The 23,344-nt window shown below is 41.4% G+C and overlaps 1 protein-coding gene across 3 annotated transcripts in view; it reads left to right on the top strand.

Annotated features, from left to right (window-relative positions):
- LOC119487239 (voltage-dependent calcium channel subunit alpha-2/delta-1) overlaps positions 1-23,344 on the top strand; it is a 79,984-nt gene that overhangs the window by 5,789 nt on the left and 50,851 nt on the right. For all 3 annotated transcript variants that reach the window (XM_037767947.1, XM_037767949.1, XM_037767948.1), the window contains exons 2-3: positions 6,768-6,849; positions 8,347-8,463. In XM_037767947.1, the coding sequence (XP_037623875.1) occupies positions 6,768-6,849; positions 8,347-8,463 (199 nt within the window). The remainder of the gene's footprint in view (positions 1-6,767; positions 6,850-8,346; positions 8,464-23,344) is intronic.

Here is a 23,344-nt window from a genome sequence, read left to right as displayed (position 1 = left end):
AATGCAAAGCGCTGCGACGGTCACTTTTTGGAAATTTTTGTAATGGCGGAAATGACGGACGTCAACATCCCGGTGACAGCGGTGGACAGGGAGGAATATAAATGTAAAAATAACATTATTTTTCTAATTTAATGTAAGGACAGCAATTCATAAGTGCTACTGTCTATCTGTAACGAACGTAATCTGTCCTACTAACGTTAACTTTACCCGTAGCAAAGCCGTAACTTTTAAGTTTTTTTTTAAGCTTTCCAAAACCGGAAGCCCGCGAAACTCGGCCTCGCGTACTACAAAATAAACCGATTTACGTTCCATACTGCATACTACTGAGGATGCATACTGCGCTCCTCAGTAGTATGCAGTATGCGGTTTCGAAAACAGCCATGGAGGTTTAGATGCTACGAGCTTGACGCCATTTTCTGACCGGAAGTGACTGTTGGTGTTTCGTTCTGAAGAGGATTTCACCCAGTTGCCTTCTGGTTTCAGCTTTCAGACCACTTTCTCCAGGACTTTCGCTGAACTGTGAGTGGGACTTTCTGTGCTTTTGCTCTGTTGAGAATAACGATTGTAAGCAACCCCCCAGGCCTGCAACTTTTATTATTTGCGTGTGTGTGTGTGTGTGGGCCCACTATCAGGTTAGTTTGCTATAGAAAAGTAACATTAGTGGTGAAAGGGATGAGGAATAGGGATTTTGCCTGTGTGTTGTATGTCACGGTACCAGAAATCTAGTATTTGATACCAATACCAGTGAATTTACATGATTCTCGATACCAATTCGATACCACGGTAAAAAAACAAAAAAAACAATAAATCCCATGCAATTCAACACGCACTCCTTTTATTAAAACATTTGGACATTACAAAAAACAGACATGTAGCCTTTAAGTAATAAATAAAAAGAAACGTCTATTAACATTGCAAAACAGAACAGTGGCCTTCAAGTATTTAAAACAAACCATATTGTCTGGATGTCTGTCTTTAAGGTGCTTTGCTAAATTGGAAGTATTTCCTCCTTTGGAAAGAAAAGTACGACGGTATCGTTACTGCACTGCATACTGGTTTTTGAAAATCGATTATTACTCATTGTAAATCCGCCTCGAACGTAAAGTACTTCCATACCCGACTCTTACTATTTGTTTTCTCAACGAGTTGAGGCGGAGGTATCGCTGCAGCAGGTGCCATCTTTCACGTCTTGTGTTGGGGTTTTTTTCCGTGCTGTTACGGCGTTCTTCTTCTTCCTTCATTTCATTTCATTTCATTTCATGTAAGCGTATACTGCCCCCATTAGATCCGGAAGAATCGCGTCTCCAGTACCTCCGCTCCAGTAAAACGAGTACCGTCACATTTTTTGAATTTCGGTACGGAGTTGGTACCGATGTATCGGTTCTCGTGACATCCCTAGTGTTGTAATATTTTGGTATAAGCCAATTCCATTTTTGCATTTATATATATCGCCTTTCTAGTCTACTGACCACTCAAAGCGCTTTACGCTACATGTCAACATCCACCGTTCATACTCTGATGGCAGAGGCTACCGCATACTTGCCAACCTTGAGACCTCAAAAATAGGGAGGATTTCGAAATGAAAGCAGGGGTCTGGAGGTTTCAGAGACTTTGTTTCCTGCATTCTGGTGACTTTTAGAGAATACAAATAGCAAAATAATAAGTACACTGCAACAGCATTTTTTATCTTAAATACTTTTAATTTTACTTTTAATAAACAGGAAAGAATACAGAACAATTTGCCCCTCTGGTGTGAACTTGTGTGAATCTCTGGCGTAAACTAATCATCAGTTTTTATTCATTCATTCATATTTTTTTGCCCCTGCTTTAGTATTTCTTTCTCTCAGTTTTATCTCTCCATCTCTCACTCACTGTAGGCACTTTCAGGCACAACATGACAACGGCACGACTGCGCTGTGAAACCCGTTACCGCGCGTTGTGATGTGCGACGAGTGCAGCTCAAACCGAGTTGTGTCGTGAGGGTTGGCAACTATGAGCTACTATCATACAAGGTGCCAACCTGCTCATCAGGATCTAATCATTCACACGCACTCGCACACCGATGGCACAGCCTTTGGAAGCAATTTGGGATTCAGTATCTTGCCTAAGGAGATACTAAATTGTAATTCCCCTTCTTTCCAAATACTTGTCTGGGTTCAGTTATTTAAAATAGAGCATTGTCAACTTTAATGCATCCACTGCTAAGTTTGACAGTTTCTTTGTTTAGTTGTTGGGTATTTTAAGTTTCACCCAAATCAGGTAAACCTTCATGGTAGCTACTTTAGGAAACCGCTGAACCCAGACACCCCGTCATTTCAGTCTAAAGATAGTTACAGCAACTTAGGTGTTATATTGAGTGTTGAGGCGCTACATACTGATTATGTAAAGGTAGTTTTACAAACTGTAACCAGCTGGGTTTGTGTCTCTTTACGATCCTAAATAGCTCTGTTGTTCCAGTAGCTACTCTGGAGACAAAACATTTTGCACTACAATAGACGTCTAGAGCAACATTTCAAAGTGAAAAAAAACAAACAATAATGGGACATACACCAGATCATGTGGGATTATTTGGAGTTTGTAACAATGAAGTCATGTTGGCTGTGCCAGAAATATTTCAGAATCAGATCAGGCCCACATGCATTGCAAATCCAAGGCGATAATTGTTCTAAGAAAGACAGAGGGTGCCGGGCTGGTCAGAGCTTGATCCATAAACCCTCCACTGCACATCAAGGTACTTTTTAGGCTGTAAAAGGACTGAATTGGCCACTTGGGTGTTGGAGTGTGTAGGCTACAGAGTGTGAGCAGAGCACCGCGGGTTGTTTTGGTGCATCACTGTTGGTGTTTCCATGCCTCATTCCACTTTGCTGTCTGGACTTCTGTCTTTGCCTCTGTAATGATGTGTAATTAGACTGTAGTTTAGCACAGCCGCCCACTGAGATACACATGATGGGCCAGCTCATTACTCTATCTAGTGCCAAAGTGATGACATCACAACATCTGTCTCTCTCTTTCTTGTATTGTCTCTCTGCCTCTCTTTCTCTTTTGCTCTCATTTGCTCTTCCTGTGTCTGAAAAACAATGTAGGGCAGAGTCTGACCCAGTTGCCATTTGTATGTGCGTTTGTGTGTGTGTGTTTAATTATCCAGCGTTGTACCAGAGGCTGCAGTAATCAAAGCCCAGCAACCAGAGCAGAAAACAGCTACCTCAGCTCAACAACAATTTACTTTATTACTGTTTAGGCATCTCTGAATCACCATGTTATGTTAGCCATTGAAAAGAGCTTACATTATACGTGTGATAAGATAATAATCAAGGTACTCTTCGTCTATTTGTGTACGTATGGAAAGAGCTGAAATGAGATCCATTACATGCAGGAGGTGATCTGACTTTACATAGATCAACCATGACAGGCTGAGAGCAAGCCTCACCTTATGGCATTTATGAAGCATCGCCATTAAACTAGGTTGGGACCTGAAGGGATGGTTGGAAAGGAGTGATTTAAAGATGAGGAGTTAATGTGCAGAGGATTTCCGTGCCTATGGATAATACATCTGACCGTTTAAGGTCAATTTAACAAGGGGATTTGACTGCAAATATTCATATAAAGCAACAGGCGTACGGCTTTGGGGAGTAGTAGCATAACTTTCTATTTTATGGTCCGTTACTGTATATAATGAGCCAAGTCAGTGCTTTACAGTCAAGACTTCTTTGTCTGCACATTGCAGTGTTTGGTATTTACACACACAGACAGAGCAAATACACATACAAGGGATTTAGTATTGTGATGAGCTATTCTGCAGCTGAGACCCTCCAAGATATGCTAAATAGATTTTGGATAAAAAAGTCCATGTCATCCATATTGGATGTGCAGAAGAACACATTGGCCACAGACTGCACCACAGCCTGGGTTGTCTCATCCATTTGTCAGCACCTGGGAGTTTTTGTTATAGAGATTTGCACTGGTAGCAGTAGATTTCACAGCTAAACTCTGGAGAGACGGCCCTCTGCTTCTCTGAATGTCAAGTCCCTGGAAGCACAAACTCACACACTCACAAACACATAAACTCTAACTCACAATTGACTTGTCAATACTTGAGGCTTTGAGAGCTTAGGGGTCCAAGGTCCACTAAAATACCTTACAATCAGTTTGCTGTTGGTAGATTTGAGGACAAGGAAGGGTGGGGCAGAGGAGAGGAGAGAAGAGGATCAAGAGAATTTAAGAGGAGAGATGAGAGTGAAAGAGAGGCGAGAAGAGAGTGCTGGCAGTTTCTCAACATGTCATGCATAGTTGTAGTTAGTATATCTACTGTAGCAAGAGTCATAAAGAATTTGATTTATTATAAGGAATCTGACTGGTTGTGTTGCTCTCAAATGCACATTGGATATACATACAGTACCTGTATCTCCGGCAGAATAAGAGAACCCCATAAATTAACAGATTACTGTAAGAAAAAGTTACCGTATTATGCATCCGTATGTGGTGATTTTTGAAAAATAATCGACTAACTCACAGTGATTATTGAATAGTGTTTTTGCTTGGAATGCACATCCCTACTTGTGACAACACCGGTGTTACTGTTTACGCCGGACATTTTACAAGAAAAGATGATGCTTAATATATGTGGAGCGCTTACTTTGATCTTGAACGTTGGATGGTTGTGTGTCTGGCCTATCCGGTTGAGCTTTCACTGCGGGGCCGCAGGTTTCCACCTGGCGCCATTGTGTCGTACACTGGCTATGACCTCTCCATCCTCTACACGGCTTCATACACGGCGGGGGGGGTTATGCGGCAATTTTCAAAAATAATCAACTAATTTCCAGTGATTTTCGAATAGTATTTTTGCTTTGAATGCACATCCCTAATCTCTGCGGTGGGGGCGGTGGGCAAATAATCTAATCGGTGAATGCTCGAACACTGCCTAACACTGGTAACGCCGACTACCAACTCTCTGTGACACAATAAGTCACACAGATATTTAAAACATTCTCTCTACTAGGTCTGTTTAGTTATTATTTTGGAGCTTTTGATCATATCAAATAATCTTCATCAGCAGATCAAACTTTCCATAATGAACTTCACCATTTAAGGCTTTTAAGCCAACATGCATGAGAAGAAATGAAAAGTTATATATGTATATATACAAGTCCATGACAAAAGGGCATACTCACTCTGCTTATGAAGATCATGTGATATGATCAAAAGCGCCAGAACTGCTACTAAACTGCTTCTAAAATACAGTATCATCAAACAGTATTCTCCATTCTTGTTTCTCCAATCTTTAAGAACTGAAAAACAAATCTCGTGCTGCTTTTATGGCTGCGGATCACCAGCTCCACTGGTCCCTTTGCACCGGAGCAGTACCCAGACACCATTCGTTGGCTCTAAATCACCCAAACATACAGTAGAGTAGCTGGACATCTATGTCAGTTTTCCTTCACATAGCCGTAAAGCTCTACCAAGCCTCGGTCTACAGTGTCGCCCACATCTCTAAAACATCTGTTTTTGGGAATATAGCTTCTGAATTATGGCTGACCCTGCTTTAATATCTCCACCTAGCCTCTCTTTTCCTAAACAATTTCACACTGTGCTATCCCCCCTGGTATTCCGGCTCTTGCAAAGTGTCTCATCTTTCTTGTATTTTCCCCTTCCACTGTGGATTTTGTGTCCTTGATGCATCTTTCCCATATATTTTCTGGCTTCTTGATCTTTTGTACCTTTCTCTTTTTGTTTGCATCTCATCACCTCCCTCAGCTGTTTTGAGCGTTGATGTTTTGCACACATGCTGTAACTCGCATGATACACCGCTGCACTGCCAATTCTTGAGGAATATTTACTGGGTGTGCATATCTGTTTTTCTATGTTTATCTCAGTGTGTATATGTGATATGTCTCTTTGCCGTTGGGGAGGATCGCAGCTGAGTCCGTGCTAGTGTGAACGCATGGCAATGAGAGCATCTGTATCCCATGCCAACCTGATATCATTCTCATACAATATTAATGGCACTGTCTCAGTGTGCCTGTGTGTGTGTGTGCGTGCATGGCAGTGTATATGGTGAATTAATGCATCCACATGCACACAAGTATTTTGCTCCTGCAAGCCTCTCATAACAGGTGCGCCTCTAGATGAGTCCGATAATTCTTAGAAGTCACCGTGTCACTTAATGCATAATGTCTAGGGTCTTTGACATTCTCCTCTCGTCTATCTCTATCGACGGCCACTGTGGAGGCGGGACGCACAGTGATTTACTATGTCAGTATATTGTAATGCATGCTGTGAGCTTATTGTGGTTTGACAAGATGATTGGAGGAGTACGAGAGGAAGGTATAATCCAGTGTGTGCCACCAGCAGGCTGGACCTGATTTCCCCGGAGCTCTTTGATATACAGAGAAGCACGTCGGTCCTGGCCACCTCCCACCTCTCGCCTGTCCACTCGCATTTCTGTCATCGGTCACAACACTGGCTGACACTTCGCTGATTGGTTGACTTCATGTTTGAACTCTCAGAAAGCAATCGTATTGGTTGACACCCAATGACACGTGTTTGATTAGATGCCATTGTATTTGTTCCCGGAGATTTGATTGGTTGGCTTTTTTGCTTGACCCATCAGAGTGATTCTCTTTGGCCTTGTTTGTCCAGGTGGTCTTGTTAGATGATAGATGTAAGATAACTTGATTGTTGACAGTTTAATTGCACTGTGAAATGTTTGTGATGTCTCTTCTAAACTGGTTGCGATTAAGATTGGTTGTGTGCATTGCTTTGTCCCATAGGATTAAAGAATGGGTTGATCAGATGCAGAAAGAGCTTGTCACCCTGGCAGACACGGCCACAGCTGGGAAGAGCCTCACTCAGGTATAAACACCCACATGCTACACACACATGCATAAAGAGTAGGGGTGGAACGGTTCACAAAATTCATGGTTCGGTTCATATCACGGTTTTGGGGTAACAGTTTTCGATTCGGTTCAGAGCATATCTATGATTTAGGGATTGCCTCCACACGGCTCTCAACCAGGGTTTACGTTAGCTGGCATATGCCGGCTTTTAGCCCGCTATCACGTGTAGTTGTGCGGCAGATTAAATTAGCAATGGCCAAAATGTCCATTGGGAAATATGCCAAATTAATTAATTAATTAAGTAATTAATAGCATATTTAATAGCCTAATATTGTAAGATATGTTGCCAAGACAATTTAAAAATAAACTTATATTATAGAAAAGTTTAAATCCGCTGCTCCGCTGTGATTCTAATCCAATTAATTTTTTTGTCAAATTCAGCGAATATCTCCTCGCGGTCCGCTGGCTGTCCGTTCTGTGTGTGAAAAAAGACGGTCTTCTTACACAGCCGGCAGACTGTGTAAATGCGAAAGTGGCTCGGACCAAGCCACTGTAATGATGATATATAAATTATAATTACGTCTATGTTTCTTCAATAAATTTTGACTTTTGGACTTTGGACGGAGACAGTTACCGAAACGATGAGCAGTGGGGCGCCGCGCTCACTTTGAGTGTGTGCATGCTTGAGGAAGAGACAGAGAGAGGAGAAGAGAAGGTGGACTATTGCAGCAATGTTTCTGTAAAGTAATGATAATAGTTTGAATGTCAATATTATGAATGAAGCTTCAAGCTATTCGGTATGCTACAGCCCTACGAGTCACACAACACTATTTTGAATTTGACAAACGTTGAATTCGGACCGACCAGCCTATTATTTTATTTTGTAGACCACTTCTTTATTTAACTTATTTTCAAGTTATGTCAAATGTAGGCTACTATATGGCTATTTAAAACACATGTCCAGTATTTGTTCTATATGGCTGGAATTATGGAATATTAACTGCCATATTGACCGTCAAAAAAAAGTCTAGCATAAACCCTGCACACAACATGGTGCTGGGCTGGAGGCCTAGCAGCTAACGGTGCTAACAGCACGAACGGTGCAAACAACGGCAACAGCGCTGACGGACAGTGTTTACCTGGGATGTGGGTCGGGATGGCGTTATCAATGGTAACCGCAGTAAGAGCGCAGTGCATAGCAGCGGCAATTAGCTAGCCAGTGGAGCACACACACTGTGACTCACATGCACTCACATGCACTAACATGCACACATGGCCAGACCGGCTATGTAAACAAAGCGCAAAGAAGCTCGGATTACAACACACACAGAGGAAGCGTGACTCTATTCTCTGCTCAGGACGCTATTACTCCTGTATATCTTTGCATAGCATATAGTTGTTTGCTGCTATATTAATGCTCTGAATATCGAATTTAGCACCTCTAACACTGCTGGGGACATCATCAAATACGTGTGTGATTTTACCCGCTCACTACTCTACTCTTTCTGTCTAGATTTTTCTGAGAAACCAACACCTGTACACTGTGGAGCAAAACGACGCAGAGGAGCTGGTGGCCAGAGCAGCCAGGAAAATTGAACAGCTGCTGCGGAAGAGGTCTGCTGCCTTGGAGGTACGATTCACTCCACTTAGAGGAACCAACTGTCAGTTTGTAATCTGGGTTTTAAAGCTGTACAGGATGAGATCTTAATTAACCAGCGCTACGAAAAGAAGTTTTCCATCTGCTTCTTGTCGAGACATCGTAGACTTGAATAGGTATATTCAATAACCAAAGCGCATGTGGTTAACCATGTGTTTAGCCCACTTTGGTTCAGCTATTGGCAATTTTGTTGATTCTCTCTCTGTGTTTTGATAAGCAGTTGAAAAAGACAAACACACATTGAAGATGCAATGTAGTACTGTATGTTTTTGGGACATGGTAACGTTTGTGACATTAAATCAGGCAAATTTAATAATTTAAACAAATTATATAATAACATTAGATGGCAAAGTCTTATTTAAATAAACAAGCTGAGTGCATTTAGCTTACTATATTTTGGTTGACCAACGTTACACCTACCAGTCACCAGAGGCCTGTACTACGAAGCAGGATTTGGGGTTAGCGAGGTAACTTCAGGGTTAACCTTGGGTTTTCTGTCCTACGACGGTGGTTCACATCTTACCAGGGTAGATCGCCATGGTAACTTATGTTGAACACATAACCTGCCCTGGAGCATCTTATGTTCCAGATAAGAGATCAACTCGTATAAAAGCACCGCCTACTGACCAATCACAGCTCGGTGTGCGGATCGTATGATAACACACATATGAGGAAGTTTAAATCATAATCCAGGCTGAAAGCAACACAGTTTAAACTGACAAATGCAGGAAGGGCAGCTGGATTTATGCTGTAGGTGCTCACCGCTTTGAATTATGTTATATTTATTTTTTTACTTGCTGTCAAGTCCGTTTCACACCGCCGGAGTCGGGGACGCAGCTGAAAGAAGGCTGAAATAATCATACACGCCACAACTTTGTCAAAGGACAGAATGAAGTGTAATTAACTCATCCATTACACTTCTGAAACTATTTATATATCACTGCACCATTTAGATGGCTATATCTAACTTTTGAGTGTTCCGTTAAATTAATAAGTCTGTTAATTTACACATTCACACATCGGCAATTTTTCTTTTGCCAGCTGTCCTTCCTGCATTTAGCAGCTTCAACTGTGTTACTATTAGTCTGGATTAGTCTGGTGTTTAACTTCTTTGTATTGTTCTAGTCTAGTTTCTTTCTACTTTGCTTTTGGTTTGTAAAATGTGCCGCTCTGCTGACTTGTCCATGTTTGTGATGATCGTATGCTGCAAACACCGCCCCTTTCATGTGAACAAGCTCAAAGCCAGACTGAGAATCCCAGGGTTGAAGACACCCTGGGTATGTTGAACTCACTTCGTAGCACAGGCCTCTGGACAGATAGGATAGGGCAGTGGTTCCAATCCTTAAGGGACCCCTTTTCTATCATTGAGTAAACTGGATATTTCTTATTATAGTCAATGCATAATAATAACAACAGCACAGAACAACTGATAACTGTACAATTAACCCAAATAGTGAAATCAATAACGTAGGAACTTTGTGTAAAACAAGCGATTTGGATGGATTTTGAGTAGATTATGTCCTGTTAATATTACATCAGAGATGAGTTTTCCTGTTATTTTTAGGAACTTTGAATACAATTCTCTGTAATATGTATTATTTTTGTAACTATAACAATAATTTAACATACTTAATATGCTTCTTTTTGGACAAATGCAGTGTTTTCTTCTCCCTGACACTTGGCTATTGTTCAATCAGCTCTTTGGTTGTTTTAATTGCATACTTTTCTAAAGCAGAACAAGGCTGTTTAGCAGAGAGGAGAGGCTCTGTGAATATAGCTTGTGTTCAGGTCTTCACTGTGTCCTCATCCCTGTGAGATTTATGGTTTATATCTTAAATAATAATCTAAGTGTTAAAAATAACAATTTAATTTAGTTTTCTTCACATAAATGAATGAAATACTGAGATACATGCCAACTGTAGGCTATATTTGTTTTTGAAAAAGTTGTCTTGCACCCCTTTAAATCAAGAAAGCCTCGCAGTCCCCCGTGAAGCTTTTGCGTCCCATAGTGGGGGTCGTGATCCCCAGGTTGGTAACCAGTGTGGGATAGGGCAAACTAAGAAAAGAGCTTTAAATGTTCAAACTTTCCAATGGAAAATGTCCCTGTTGTTCTTGGCTTCAAAAAAGGACTGGCCTGGATTGAACCCACAAGACAGAGCCTGAGGGCTTCAGCTGCAGAGCACCACAACCCGGATAGTTTAGTGTTCTAATGTGAAACATGTTGTAATCCTGAAATCTAGTCAAAGTATTAACATTGGATACATCTTTTCATTGCAATATTCAGATACAGTAAATGTTGAGTTGAATATCTTTTGGATATCTAATGATCTAATGAGCTCCTGCATTAACAAAAAAAAATATATATACTGTATATTGGGGATAAATTATACATTATCCCCCTGTAGGCCAGATTGTATCATAGTTGTAAATATAAAATAGTACTTATATAATCATTATAGTAAAATGATGTAACCAATACATTTAGATTTTAAATAATCTGATTATAAGTTGAAACATAAAGCATTCTGTTGCAGTTTCACCACCATCTGGCTATGTATTTAATTAATTATTTGTCTGGCTGAGGTTTCAAACTAGTTTTCCAAGTGTGATTTCTGTGGGTTTGGTTGAAATGATCCGTTAAATGGAGGAAGTCACATTCAAAACATTTTTAATGATCATCTGGCATCAGGATCCCTGGTCTTTTTCCATATCTAAAGGCTTTCTGTGAGGGAAACTAATGATTAGGAGGAAATCAGTCAACAACCTTCACGATTCTGCAGGCTGTTACTTTGTCACAAGCTATCATCTGAATGTTGTGGTCATTTTATAAAAGCACACTTATATTTCAGTGGTGAGGTGATACGTGTAGAACAGATCACATCATTGGGTGACTTTATGGATGATAGATGGAGTTTGTATATGTAATAACAGCAGTGGGGGAAGCATGCACATAAAAGAGTAGAGAACGAGGACTGAGATCTTTGTTCTGCGGTATCCAACGTGATAATGAGAGCTTTGACCCTGGGGATGTTCTCTCTTTCTCCCCTTTTTTCACTTAGAAGTGGGTCAGATATTCTCATCTATATCAGGAGTTTGAACTGTTTTTATACATTCAGAGGGAGTTCACGGCACCCCTTACTCTGCCTTTATAAGGCATCACCATTGTTGTCTTATTCGTAATGGAGAGGGAGTATTTATGAATGTCCATAAACACATCTCCTGCCAAGTGTCTGCCTTGTGTATGTTAAGTAAACACCCTGGTGTTCTTATCATTTTTCCGAGTACTGGTGCCATAAGATGCGTAAGCAGCAAGGAGAAAATTGGCTTCAGCGCATTATCCAAGTGATAGAAGAGAGAGACGGTTCGGAGGGTCGGGAGGGTGTGTATGTGTGTATTAGTGGTAGGTGGTGGGTGGGGGGTCAGCTGGCCTGATGCTGACAGTTCATCCAACCTCCGGACATCGATCACTTCTCACTCTTTATTGCGTCTTTGTGTCTCATCCTCTCCTACGAGTAACCTCGAGGCACACTGATATTGAATTCTCTGTCTTGAGATGTATGGATGGGGAGATAAATGGCTGAAGGGATGATGTGAAAGAAGGGGAAATGCATGAACTTGATAGATACATGGAGTGATGACAGACTGAAAGTCCCCGTGAAGTATTTTTTTGCATTTGATTGGACCGCCAAAAAGTGTGCGGGCTGGTTAGCACGAAAGGGAGCTACAGAGGACTGTTGGACCCACACACACACCTCCCTCACCTGTTGTTAGATCAGGAGGAGGACGAGGGAGAGATGAGAGATTTTCGACCACTACTTTTCGACTACTGCGACGTGGGCCGTACATGCAGATGAACGGTGCCTGGAGCACTCCCACTCACCGGCGGGCAAAAGTCCGCCGGTTGTTTCGCGTCATCATCCGGCTGTCTTTTGCCGTCCATCTGCATGTACTGCCACGCTGCAGTGACACGGAGAGCCGGTTGAAAATTGTCAAAGTTTCCCTTAAATGAATTAGACCTCAGACACATTGTGTTGAAAATGGAAATGTTTTTGCCCACTGAAATCCAAACATACATACATCAGTAGGGGGGCGCTACTGCCCTCCTTCCGGCGCCCTTTGCTCGGACCACACGAACTCGGCCTTCGTTTTGATCTCAACTATGCACCTGTAAAGTTTTGTGACTGCATCTTGCACGGTTGTGACTAGGGATGTGACGGTGAGGAAATGTTCCCACCGGTTAATAAACTCGTGACAACACCGTGTTACGCCGGACATTTTACAAGAAAAGATGACGGCCAATATATGTAGCAAGCTTACTTTGATCTTTAACGTCGGGTGGCGGTGTGTCTGGCCTGTCTGGTCCAGCTTTCACTGCGGGGCTGCAGCGGACACTGGTTGTGACCGCTCCGTTCTCCGCACGGCGATGACCTCCTTAACGTTATGGTTCCCTTATAGCATTGGGTTTAAATCTGAAATATTGCCAAATAGGCGCTTTTGCTTTTTGCTTTGCATCGTCTTGTCTGTCAACTCTCTCTCGTCCCGTTGTGTCAGTACCGCCACACCGTGTGTGTGAAATATAACACCTGCTACTCTGAGCTGAGACTCCGTATGGAGCAGATGCATTCACTGTCAGTTTGTAGTGTCCGTCGTCCGACTTTGATTTGATTACACGGCGCTGATACGCCAAAACGAACTAAATGGGTTTTTCTATATATATTTAACACTGGTAACACCGAGTACCATGTCAAGCCTAGTTGTGATGCTATCGCAGTGACAAAATATGTCTACAGACGGACAGACAGAAATATGAACCTGGCAAACTCCAAACTGCTTCTGTGGTAGTTCCCGCTACAGTCGTTGTCTCCAGGACTATATTTTACTATGCTGACACACACACAGACTCACAAGGTGAAAACAAAACCAGCGTCGCTTCCTCGGCTGGTAATCATAAGTTACACACACACACTGTCCCTGTAGATTTGATATTTGTGCTTTGAGCTGATTTTTGCTGACTTATCATCTAAGTTAGGGATTTGGCTGTTTATCAGACAGAATACAGGAAGAGAATCTTCATTGCAGTTGGGAGATTCTTTCTTGTTGAGTGTCTTTGATATGAGGTTGGGAGTGACTCCCAATTTCAACATAATTGGAGATAGCCCAAGGCACTTGAGCCACTTTCAGTTAGTTGTCAACTGCTTTCAAACTTTCATCCTTCCTTTGCCTCTCCATCTCTCTCTCTCTCTCTCTCTCTCATCCTCTCTGACTTTATGTCTCTGATCTCTAACTCTATGTGATGGATGACCTTTGAAAGGCCACAGTTTACCTAGCCACAGGTGTGTGTGAAACAACTGTGTGTGTGTGTGTCTATGTGTGTCTTCTCATGCGTCCATAAATAAGTGTGTGGCAGAGTGTAACATGCATTATTAATGAGTACTTGGCTACACACTGTTAGGAGAGATCGCTTTATCAAAGGTTTTACAATATATACCGGGGCTTCATCTCAACAGGAAACACTCACATACTTACACACAGACACCCACACACTACTGGGATGTGTACACATAGTGGCTATAGTGGCTACGTTTATTATAGCTTTATGCTAAGGGATAATGATAAGTAGGGTGGCCCAAAAATGGTATAAAGGTTCTTCACTCATTAGCTTAATTTACATATTCATTAGTTTTTATTATAGGCCACACATATATGCATATCTACTTTACCTTTGTGTAGTGAAGTCCATTCAGTGTCCTCTCAGATCAGAGTCACATTTGTATCTGTCAACACAGAGCAGTCACTCTACATTTTCCGAGGCCCCTTGTTGCCATTGTTATTAAAGAAACATTTCATGTCAGTAGACAATGACAACAGACACACTCCTACACACAAATAGGTTTATACATTAACCTAGACATGTTTCCTTGTCCTAAACAAGTATGGAGCTGTGCAGGGGCCATTTGAGTCAATATTTACTTCTACAACTTAACGCTGGGGTACACATTTTATTTTTGGCGTCATTGGATGCAAATTCTGTAATAACCTTTAAATATATTGTAATTTAAGTGGTTTAAGAGGAAACTAGACTTCTGCACCTCCCCTTGTCTCTGTTTTCAGGCTTTAGAAAATCTAGCCCGTGACGGGAGACTTTGACCAATAACAGGTCATTTCAGAGAGAGATCGTTCCTATTGGCAAATATGTGTGCACATCCCTTCAGATGGTGAAAGCCTGACTGAACGGCACAATATCCTGCAGGAAAATTTGCTATTCCAGCATTGGCAACAACTGCCTACACTGCGAAGCAACCCAAAAAAGCAAGACAGATTTATCAAAAAGAGGGTCTGAAGACATCTGCGAAGCGTTTCAGAGATGCCGCGACTACTACTGTTAGCAGAAGGCTAAACTATTGGCAACATTTCATTCCATCTCAGGAACTCTTTTCCCGAGCTAGCTAGAGCCTCGAATCACAGTATGTCATCTAAAAGGGCTCTACAGGAAAGAAAACAGGACGGTAATTCTCATAGAATTGCCATTACTGTATATAACAGCATCAGGATCACAATCAGGATCAGGATGATGTTTGAAATGAATGATTAGTACTCGTGCAGGTTATTGTATGAAGCGCGAGCATATGCCCATGCTCCTCTTCTACCTTTTCCAGAAAACTGCCTACCATGGAGTACCACTTGAATTCCAATATGCTGAAAAGGTTGTTATGGAATTTTTGCCCAATGACGCCAAAAATAAACTTCCTACTCCAGCTTGAAAGAGTGAGACAAAGAGTGTGTGTCAGACAGACAGGACACTGAAATGGTTTGTCAAAAGCAGTTGACCACACAGTGAAAGTGTGTGATTTACTGGAGGCTAGATCCAATTACTTCGACTCATCTCTCCTTCCCCCATCCATAGCCTGTTCTCTATTGGCTGTCTATGTACACTGTAATTAAAAACACTTAATTATTGATGCTGCAGAACTGTTATGGCAAAAGGCAAACTGATAAAACACTGAAGACAGACATCCACACACGCTCACACATCAAAATATTGTTCACAGTCCACCTCTCTCTCTTACTAACAACCAGCAGCCATGTGTTGTTTGATTTTTGTCTGAACAATCTGCATGAGGTGAGTGTGTATGTGTGTCTGGTTTCCTGTATGTGTACAGTGTGTGTGTGTCTGTGCAATTTCCTCTCTTCTCCTGGGGTGAAGGGCTCTGCCCAGTGACTAATGAGCCAGTCTACAACATTACTTAGAGTAATACCTCAACCAGCACCACTAAAACTCTACAGGACACAGGTGGCCCAGTACTGTGTGTGTGTGTGTGTGTATATCGGCGTCTGTGTGAACTCGTATATGTGTGTGCGTGTAGAGTAAAGTGTGTGTTTTCAAAAAATGAAACCTTCCTGGCATCATGATTACTGGCAAGCAAGTTAAGTTCATTATCGAAAGCCATTGAAATGATGGGCTTCTGTAAAGCTGCCATTTATGAACTACAAACATTTTACTGGATACAATCATCTGCACATTAAAAATGGACATGAAGTGATTATTATCATTATTAATAAATAATGCCAGACTTTAGCAACAGATATCTCTTGGCAATTGTTAGTGTTGAATTTTCACATTGTCAGTTTGCATCGTGGTTAGTTCGAGTTCAGTCAGTTACAGTTGCTTCTCTTTCACTGCAGGATAAATATTTGAAAATGTCCATTGAATTTCTCAAAACTGACCTGCAGCAGAATCCACTTCTCTGCTCTTGGTGAAATCAAGGGGAGCATGATTAAAGATTGCGCTGGTACATTTCTAAGCCCAAACAAGACCCCATCCATGCCTCACTTGTCAGGCCTCAACCCACAACATCAAGGCTTTTGCTGCAGTGTCTATTTCAGCCACATGTTCTTTAATATAATACACTTTGGTTTTACATTTATAAAAGGCTTCAGTTGCCACCATAGGATTGTATGCAATGATGCCGGGTCAGATATCGGGCCGATACTGACTACTACTCAAATAGCTGGATTGAGTATGTGTGACAATGGGGCTGATCTATTCAGTTCAATGCTATGGTCATATAGTATCTACATTATAAACTGGAATTTTAATTCCCGTCTAAGTTTTGACCAATTTGTTTCTGCATTAAAGAGGTTTACACCTGAATTATAATTCCTGTTATTTTTGAAGATTTTTTTACCAAGCTGGTGTACGACTTATTATTATAATAATAAATAATTCAGTAAATGTATATCTATGTATTTATTTGTTAAGAAAGTAATGATTAAATGTAGCCTGCCTTACATATAAAAGAATGATCCCAGTCACTTCCACACAGTGAAGCTTATTAATTAAACATTGGTATTGGATTGGTGCTCTGTATCGGCTGATACCCAAAGCCCAGGTATCGCTATCGGGACTGAAAAAGTCGGATTGGTGCATCCCCATTGAACGTTTTTTAAAATGTACATATCTCACTTTCTATGCTGTTTAAAAGAAGGTCAGTATGCCTTGCATACTTGATTCTGTCATTATTATATTGCCTACCTCTGTTGATATTGTCACCGTCAGTAGGTCTCAACATTCACAGTCATTTTAACAGGTATATGATCTGTAATAGATCTCAGTGGTAGCCCATATAGCATATGTTTCAGATGTACAGATGGAGCGATAAAGCCATAATAATGTGTCACAGTTTACGGACATCATTTAACTGGATAAGGTACTATCATTAGTGTTATAAGATTGCTTAAAATGTCTTACAAAAACAATTATTGTCTGAAATATCTACATTGAAATCCCCAATTACATTACACAGATTTGTGCTATTATTCTTAATGAATGTCTCAATAAAACTTAGTCTGTTAAATTCCCTACTGTCACAGATAATGTCATTGTCAATACCCCTGATAACATTCAATCTTACAACATTAACAATTTGATCATATTTCATTTTCTGAAACATTTTCTCTCCTCAGCTACAGCTCCTAGACATTTTGTGTAAAGAATTCTGGCTTAATGGATCTTGCTTGCAAACTATGTACAGAGTGCAAAGCAGTCTCTATTATGTGACATGCTTTCTTCCTACTTCTACCATCTACTTCTATTCTTTATATTCCACTCTGGATTGTACAAGTAGGCTTCCCCTTCAGAATTTCACCTTGAAATCTACATTAAAGAGGAACATGAGATGAAAAACCTGCTCCCAGCAACTTTACAAACATAGACACGACACAAACACGGTTTGTGGTTCCATGTAAAAAACAACACCATATGGAAACTCTTCTATTTAGTTCAGAGTAGAATTATATATTGTAAACAAGATACAGTAATCTTTTCTTTTCAAATTGTAACCATGTATACAGCTAGGGCAGATTTGTCAAGTATTTAATACTTATATCAACATGGAAGTGGACAAATATGCTTGCTTTTTACAAATGTATGGTGTGCTGACTTGACTATGACTTGACAACAACTGCATGTGATTATCATAAAGTGGGCATGTCTGTAAAGGGGTGACTCGTGGGTACCCATAGAACCCAGTCTCATTCATATATCTTGAGATCAGAGGTCACGGGACCTCTTTGAAAATGGCCATGCCAATTTTTCCTCGCCAAAATTTAGCGTAAGTTTAGAACATTATTTAATCTCCTTCGCGACCGGGTAAAAATAGAAAATTGCCTTAATGTGTTAAAGAAATTAGCGGCGTTAAAACAAATATGCGTTAACGCATTATTACCGCATTAACTTTGACATCCCTAATACAACTGTATCCTCTAATTGATATATTTATACTGGTCTCATCTTCAACATCCCTTATATAATGCAGTTCAGTTCAGTTCAGTTACCCAGTTTCCTTCATTTAGAGGTGTCTGTGTGTGTTAAGTGTTTGGTGTGCTATTTGTGAACGTGTTTAACAGAGTCTTTGGGCCCCAGGTGTTGGACCATATTTGTATTAATCTGTTGCCTGCTGTCACAATGTTATAATAATGAGCACAAGATGTGACATTATGATGTTTTCATGTGTGTGTGTGTGTGTGTGCCAACGTAACGCAGTAATGAACAGAGGCTATGATACGATCAGAGATATTCCAGTCTCCAGAGCAGATGTTACTCAACCTCCCATCTCCACTCCGCGCTCATCATATTAAACAGACAAGAGGTGTCTGTGTGCTTGCATTCATGTTAATGTGTGTGTGCATGTGATAGCCAGACAGACAGAGAGGGAGTGGGAGGGAGCAGTGCAGATGGGGAATTCTAACTAGACTTATGGTAGCCCAATCGCCTTAATACATTCATCGAGAAGAAATCCAAATTGCGTTGGTGGATCACAAGATGCTCGTGGTTACATTTGAATACTTGATTTGCAGACAGTTAGAACTTTTCACTGTCAAGCGATGCAGTTGTTTCATATCTAATAATAATCAGCATGAATTTAATGTGACATGTAGTATTTTTCAGAATCAATATTGTGGTACTTTGTTATAATTACAGTAATCGAGATGTGACGAGATAATTAGTGGCTTTTTACACCAGTTTGAGATAATGTTTCTCAACCGCAGTCCATGAGAGCAGTGTTGTTCTCTGACACCACTACATTTCCATCATGCCTTTCCACACGTGTCTGTTTGTGACCTTTTACCTTACAGGAAATTGCAGCATTTTAGATGTAATTAGTTTCACTTTTGTCTTCCAATTTGTCTTGATGCCACTTTCTGAAAGGGCACCCAGTGTAAAGGTGATATATGTTGTAACTAAGGGCTTTAATAATGATAATTACACGGCTTTGTTGAATACTTGATTCTGATCGGTCGATCACGGCGTTCTACGTAAGGGATAATGTGAAGCGAGCCCGTCATTGTTGTGAAAGAAAGCCCCGACAGGGCGATGCCTGCCAGAGTCCGACATCAGAACTGCGCCCATAGCAACAGTTTGTTATACATAGCAACGGTCTGTTATAAAGAAATAACAGACCGCTGAACGCCGTGATTGACCAATCAGAATTGAGTATTTAACAAAGCCGTGTAACAATGTCTGTTATTTCTTTATAGCAGACTGTTGCTATGTATAGCAGACCGTTGCTATGGGCGCAGTTCTGATGGCGGATCGTTTTTCTGTAGCCGTGTAATAAGTGCGATAATGTACAGCTAGCGGGTCATGGTTGTCAGGGTGCCTGAAGGGGTTTATTTCACAATGACACTGTACATTATCCCGTACTTAGTAGATAAAACTTGAAAAAACAATAAGCATTATTTAATGGATTACCAACATTTGTATTTTTCACAACCTGGCAGCTCAAAATTTGTTCCCACTAATGTTTTATAACTGATTTAAAAGCATTAGTAAATAATTAATTTACCTTTGATATATCCATTAGTTATTTATAAAGAATGCCATCTTTACCTTTTTGAATTAGAAGATTGTGGCTAGGGCGGCCCCCTCCTAATCCATTAGTCAACTAATTTATTGTTTTGGTCTTAGTCGGCTAAGATTTCTTTAGTTGATTAGTCTCCTTTTTCATGTTGAATGACTTATTTCCATGAAACTAAAGAACACATCTTTGGTAAACACAAGATTTAAAGTGAAGCTTTTGTTTGATTCTTCTTTGTGGAGAAACTCAGTTCTACAGATCGATAAGTCAACTAAATCGTATGAGTGAATTTCTTTGGTAGAGGACAGCCCCAATTTTGACTCTCAATGTTTGTGTTGTAAAGAAATCCAACAGATTCCCTGCGAAATCTGATCAGGTGACAAACAATATAACATCTCTGAAGTGAACAGTAGAGATCCACACCTCTTTAAGATAAGAGCCAAAGAGCCAAAGAGAGCGAATGAGACTGGAGGCAGCTGTAGATTTACTGTTCCCATCGGAGGGTTTGGCCTCTGAGAGAAGTCATGTGGAGCAGCACAGCTCTCCCCATGGGCTCTCAGAGCTGCAGATTCCTGTGCTCTGTCTCACGCTCCCTTTTTCCCTTTACTCATCTCACCCTCCTTTTCCTTCGATCCTTCCATTCCTCTCTTTCTGTCGCCCTCCTTCTCCAGTCTGCTGTATCTCTCCTGTGTCCAGCTCCTGGCCTTTTGCCACAGTTCTCTGTCAAACTGGAATTTGAAATCAACCTTTCTTTATCTCTTCTGCCCTCTGTCTCCCTTTTATCACACTACCTCCTTTCTCCCTCCAACTCTCCTCTTTTACTCATCTGCGTTCTTTTGTATCACTCTCTCTCACCTTTCCTCCTGTCTTGTCTGTTCTTCCATTTTGTCTGGCCATCTCTCTTATTCACCAGTTCTTGTTTCTCCTAGTCTCCTCTTGCTTCTTAGGCCCACAGGTATACAGGTATTTTTGTAAATGTAGCCTTTTCTATGCGTATTGGGCTTTAATCCACACCCAAACGGTGTTTTAGAACAGAGCTTTTAAAAAACTTCGGCCAAGGTGAAGATTTTCAGAAACTCTGTTTTCAGTGTTGACAGCGAAAACGGAGTTTTTGGCTCGTAATGTCAGAGTGTGCGTCGTTATCGTCACTAATGATGCCCTGCAACGGTGCTATAAATACATCCATGAATGGCGGACGTGGCCAAATAACCTGCCAACAGGACGTTTTACATGTTTACACGTAAATGCACAATTACACTTCCACTATATTGAGGAACAGAGGGGGTCACTGCTACTTATCCAATGCAACACTCCTACGACACAGACACCTTCGCCGGTGTGTGTGTGTGTGTCCCAACCAGCTCTGGTTTTCACAGCGCTTCAATTGTGTTTTTACATTTTCTAAATTTTTTGTTAAAACCGTGCTCATGTGGACAGAATTTTTTTTTTGAGAACGAAGGAGGGAAAATGCTAGTAACAAAAGTACCAGTGTAGGTGTGGACTAGACCTTACTCATCTTTTTTTTATCTCCCACTCTTCTCTTTTTACTCCTTACACACACACACACACACACACACACACACACACACACACACACCCCTTTCCCCAGGAAACAAACTAATGCATTGCTGGATAAAGCTCCCATCATTCGTTACTGAACAACCCCCGCCCACCCTTGTATGCATCTCTCTTTATCATCCCACTGTTCGTTTTCATGAGCTAAATTTTAATGAGAAGTACGAGCACTGATCATGCTGAGTCGGAGTATTGTTGTTCTCTCTTCGGACTGTCCTTTCCATTAATCCATCTGCTCATAATTTATGTCTTTTCCTCTTCCCTTTTCAGACTCCGCTATATTTTCTGCTTCTCATACTGACCCCTTCACATCTCCCACATTTTTTCCTTTCTTGTCTTCCCTTTGAGTTGGGACTCATTATGGCGAGCAGATAAAACCGGTGTTCATGAATGTGGACACGTTGTCGGAAACGAGGATGGAAAAGATGAGACTGGATGTGGGTGTTAATGATCTTTTAGACCGTTACTACTCTTGTGAGTATTGCTTTGTTGTCTGGGGGAGGAGGCAGTGTGCTCTGAATGGCCCATTGATTTCAGGCGTGTGGAGACTTTAGACACACACACACACACACGCACACGCACGCACACAGGGAGTCTGGGAGGCTCTGTGAGGTTTAGCAGAGCCTGTCTCATCTTCCCTGTCTATCCTTTAAGCTGTGCTCTGCTTTCTCACTAAATGCATGGTGGGCTGCTGGGCTGCCCTGGCAGAATGACAACTACGGCTGGTGAGAGCAGGGCAGAAACATATATCTCCGTGGGGCTAGCAGGTACGAGTCCAATGCCATCCGACACTCAGGCCAGCTCCGAATGCTTCTGTATGCTCTCTGTGGCTGCAGTGCAACGATCTCATACGTCAGTGTGCATGAACAATGAGAAATATTATATTATGTGCCCTATTTGGCTGTTGGAGTTTTGATAGGCACTACAGTAGTTGCGGCTGTTCTCATGTTCAAATGGGAGTAAGATAGCCAACCAACATGTATCAGCAACTCTGCCTGCAGATAATATTGGACATTTTTTGCCTGCTAGCATTAGATTTCAATATTCTTATGAATTTCTTCTCCTCTTTTGCTCCTATTTCTCACTCAAGCATCTCATTCCTTAAACCGATCCACTCTCCTACTCCCATAGATCCAATTCCCAGTCCCCTCGTATCCATGTATTCTCCCCCCGCCCCCCATTAAGGCTGCAAGGGAGCGATGGCTCTCCTCAGGTCTTCAGTGGTCACCCATTGACGGAGCGGACTCATTATGGTGTGGAGCTGGGATATCTATACCACAATAAGCGAGAGGGAGACTAATGAGCGGTTAGAACACGCTACGGGGAGTGTGTTATGCACTGCCATTAACCAAACCGTTGTAGTGCTAAATTTGAGCGTTTCAACTGAGAAACGCTGGCCTCTAATCAATTGGCAGAGACGGCAACTCGCAGTGGCTCTGTAATGAACTGTTATGCCAGTTTAGAGAGGTTATCTGTCACTCAGGGAGCGGCCTCATCAAATCGAGGTTCTCTAGTTTAGAGGGGATTTTGTTGTGGCGTTTGCTTTCTTTGGGTAGCCTGATAACCTCTCCCTGTGTTCATGTTTGACAAAGAGAGAGATGGAAAGGGATACAGAGAAAAAGAGGGGAAAAAAGAGACGGGTAATTAGGTATCTTTCCTCACACAACCCCTCCTCACCCTCCCCCATATCTCCCAGAGGGGAGAGGAGCCTCGTCAAAGCCCTGTCATGAATTTTTAACAACCCTGTCGGTCTGCTCTCTTAGGAGGTGTGTGTGTGTGTGTGTTTATATACAGTAAGTGTGTGAGGGAGAAGAGTATATTGACCCAAAATCCTATAGTCCTATACTCGATTAATGTCCAACAATTTTCTAAAGCATGACGCATAATGTATGAAGCACTGAACAGCTGTTACTCATGTATCA

The sequence above is a fragment of the Sebastes umbrosus genome, chromosome 4, assembly GCF_015220745.1.
Source record: "Sebastes umbrosus isolate fSebUmb1 chromosome 4, fSebUmb1.pri, whole genome shotgun sequence".
Classification (NCBI taxonomy): domain Eukaryota; kingdom Metazoa; phylum Chordata; class Actinopteri; order Perciformes; family Sebastidae; genus Sebastes; species Sebastes umbrosus.
Note: the sequence above shows the minus strand (reverse complement) of the source record. Positions and strands in the feature narration are given on the sequence as shown.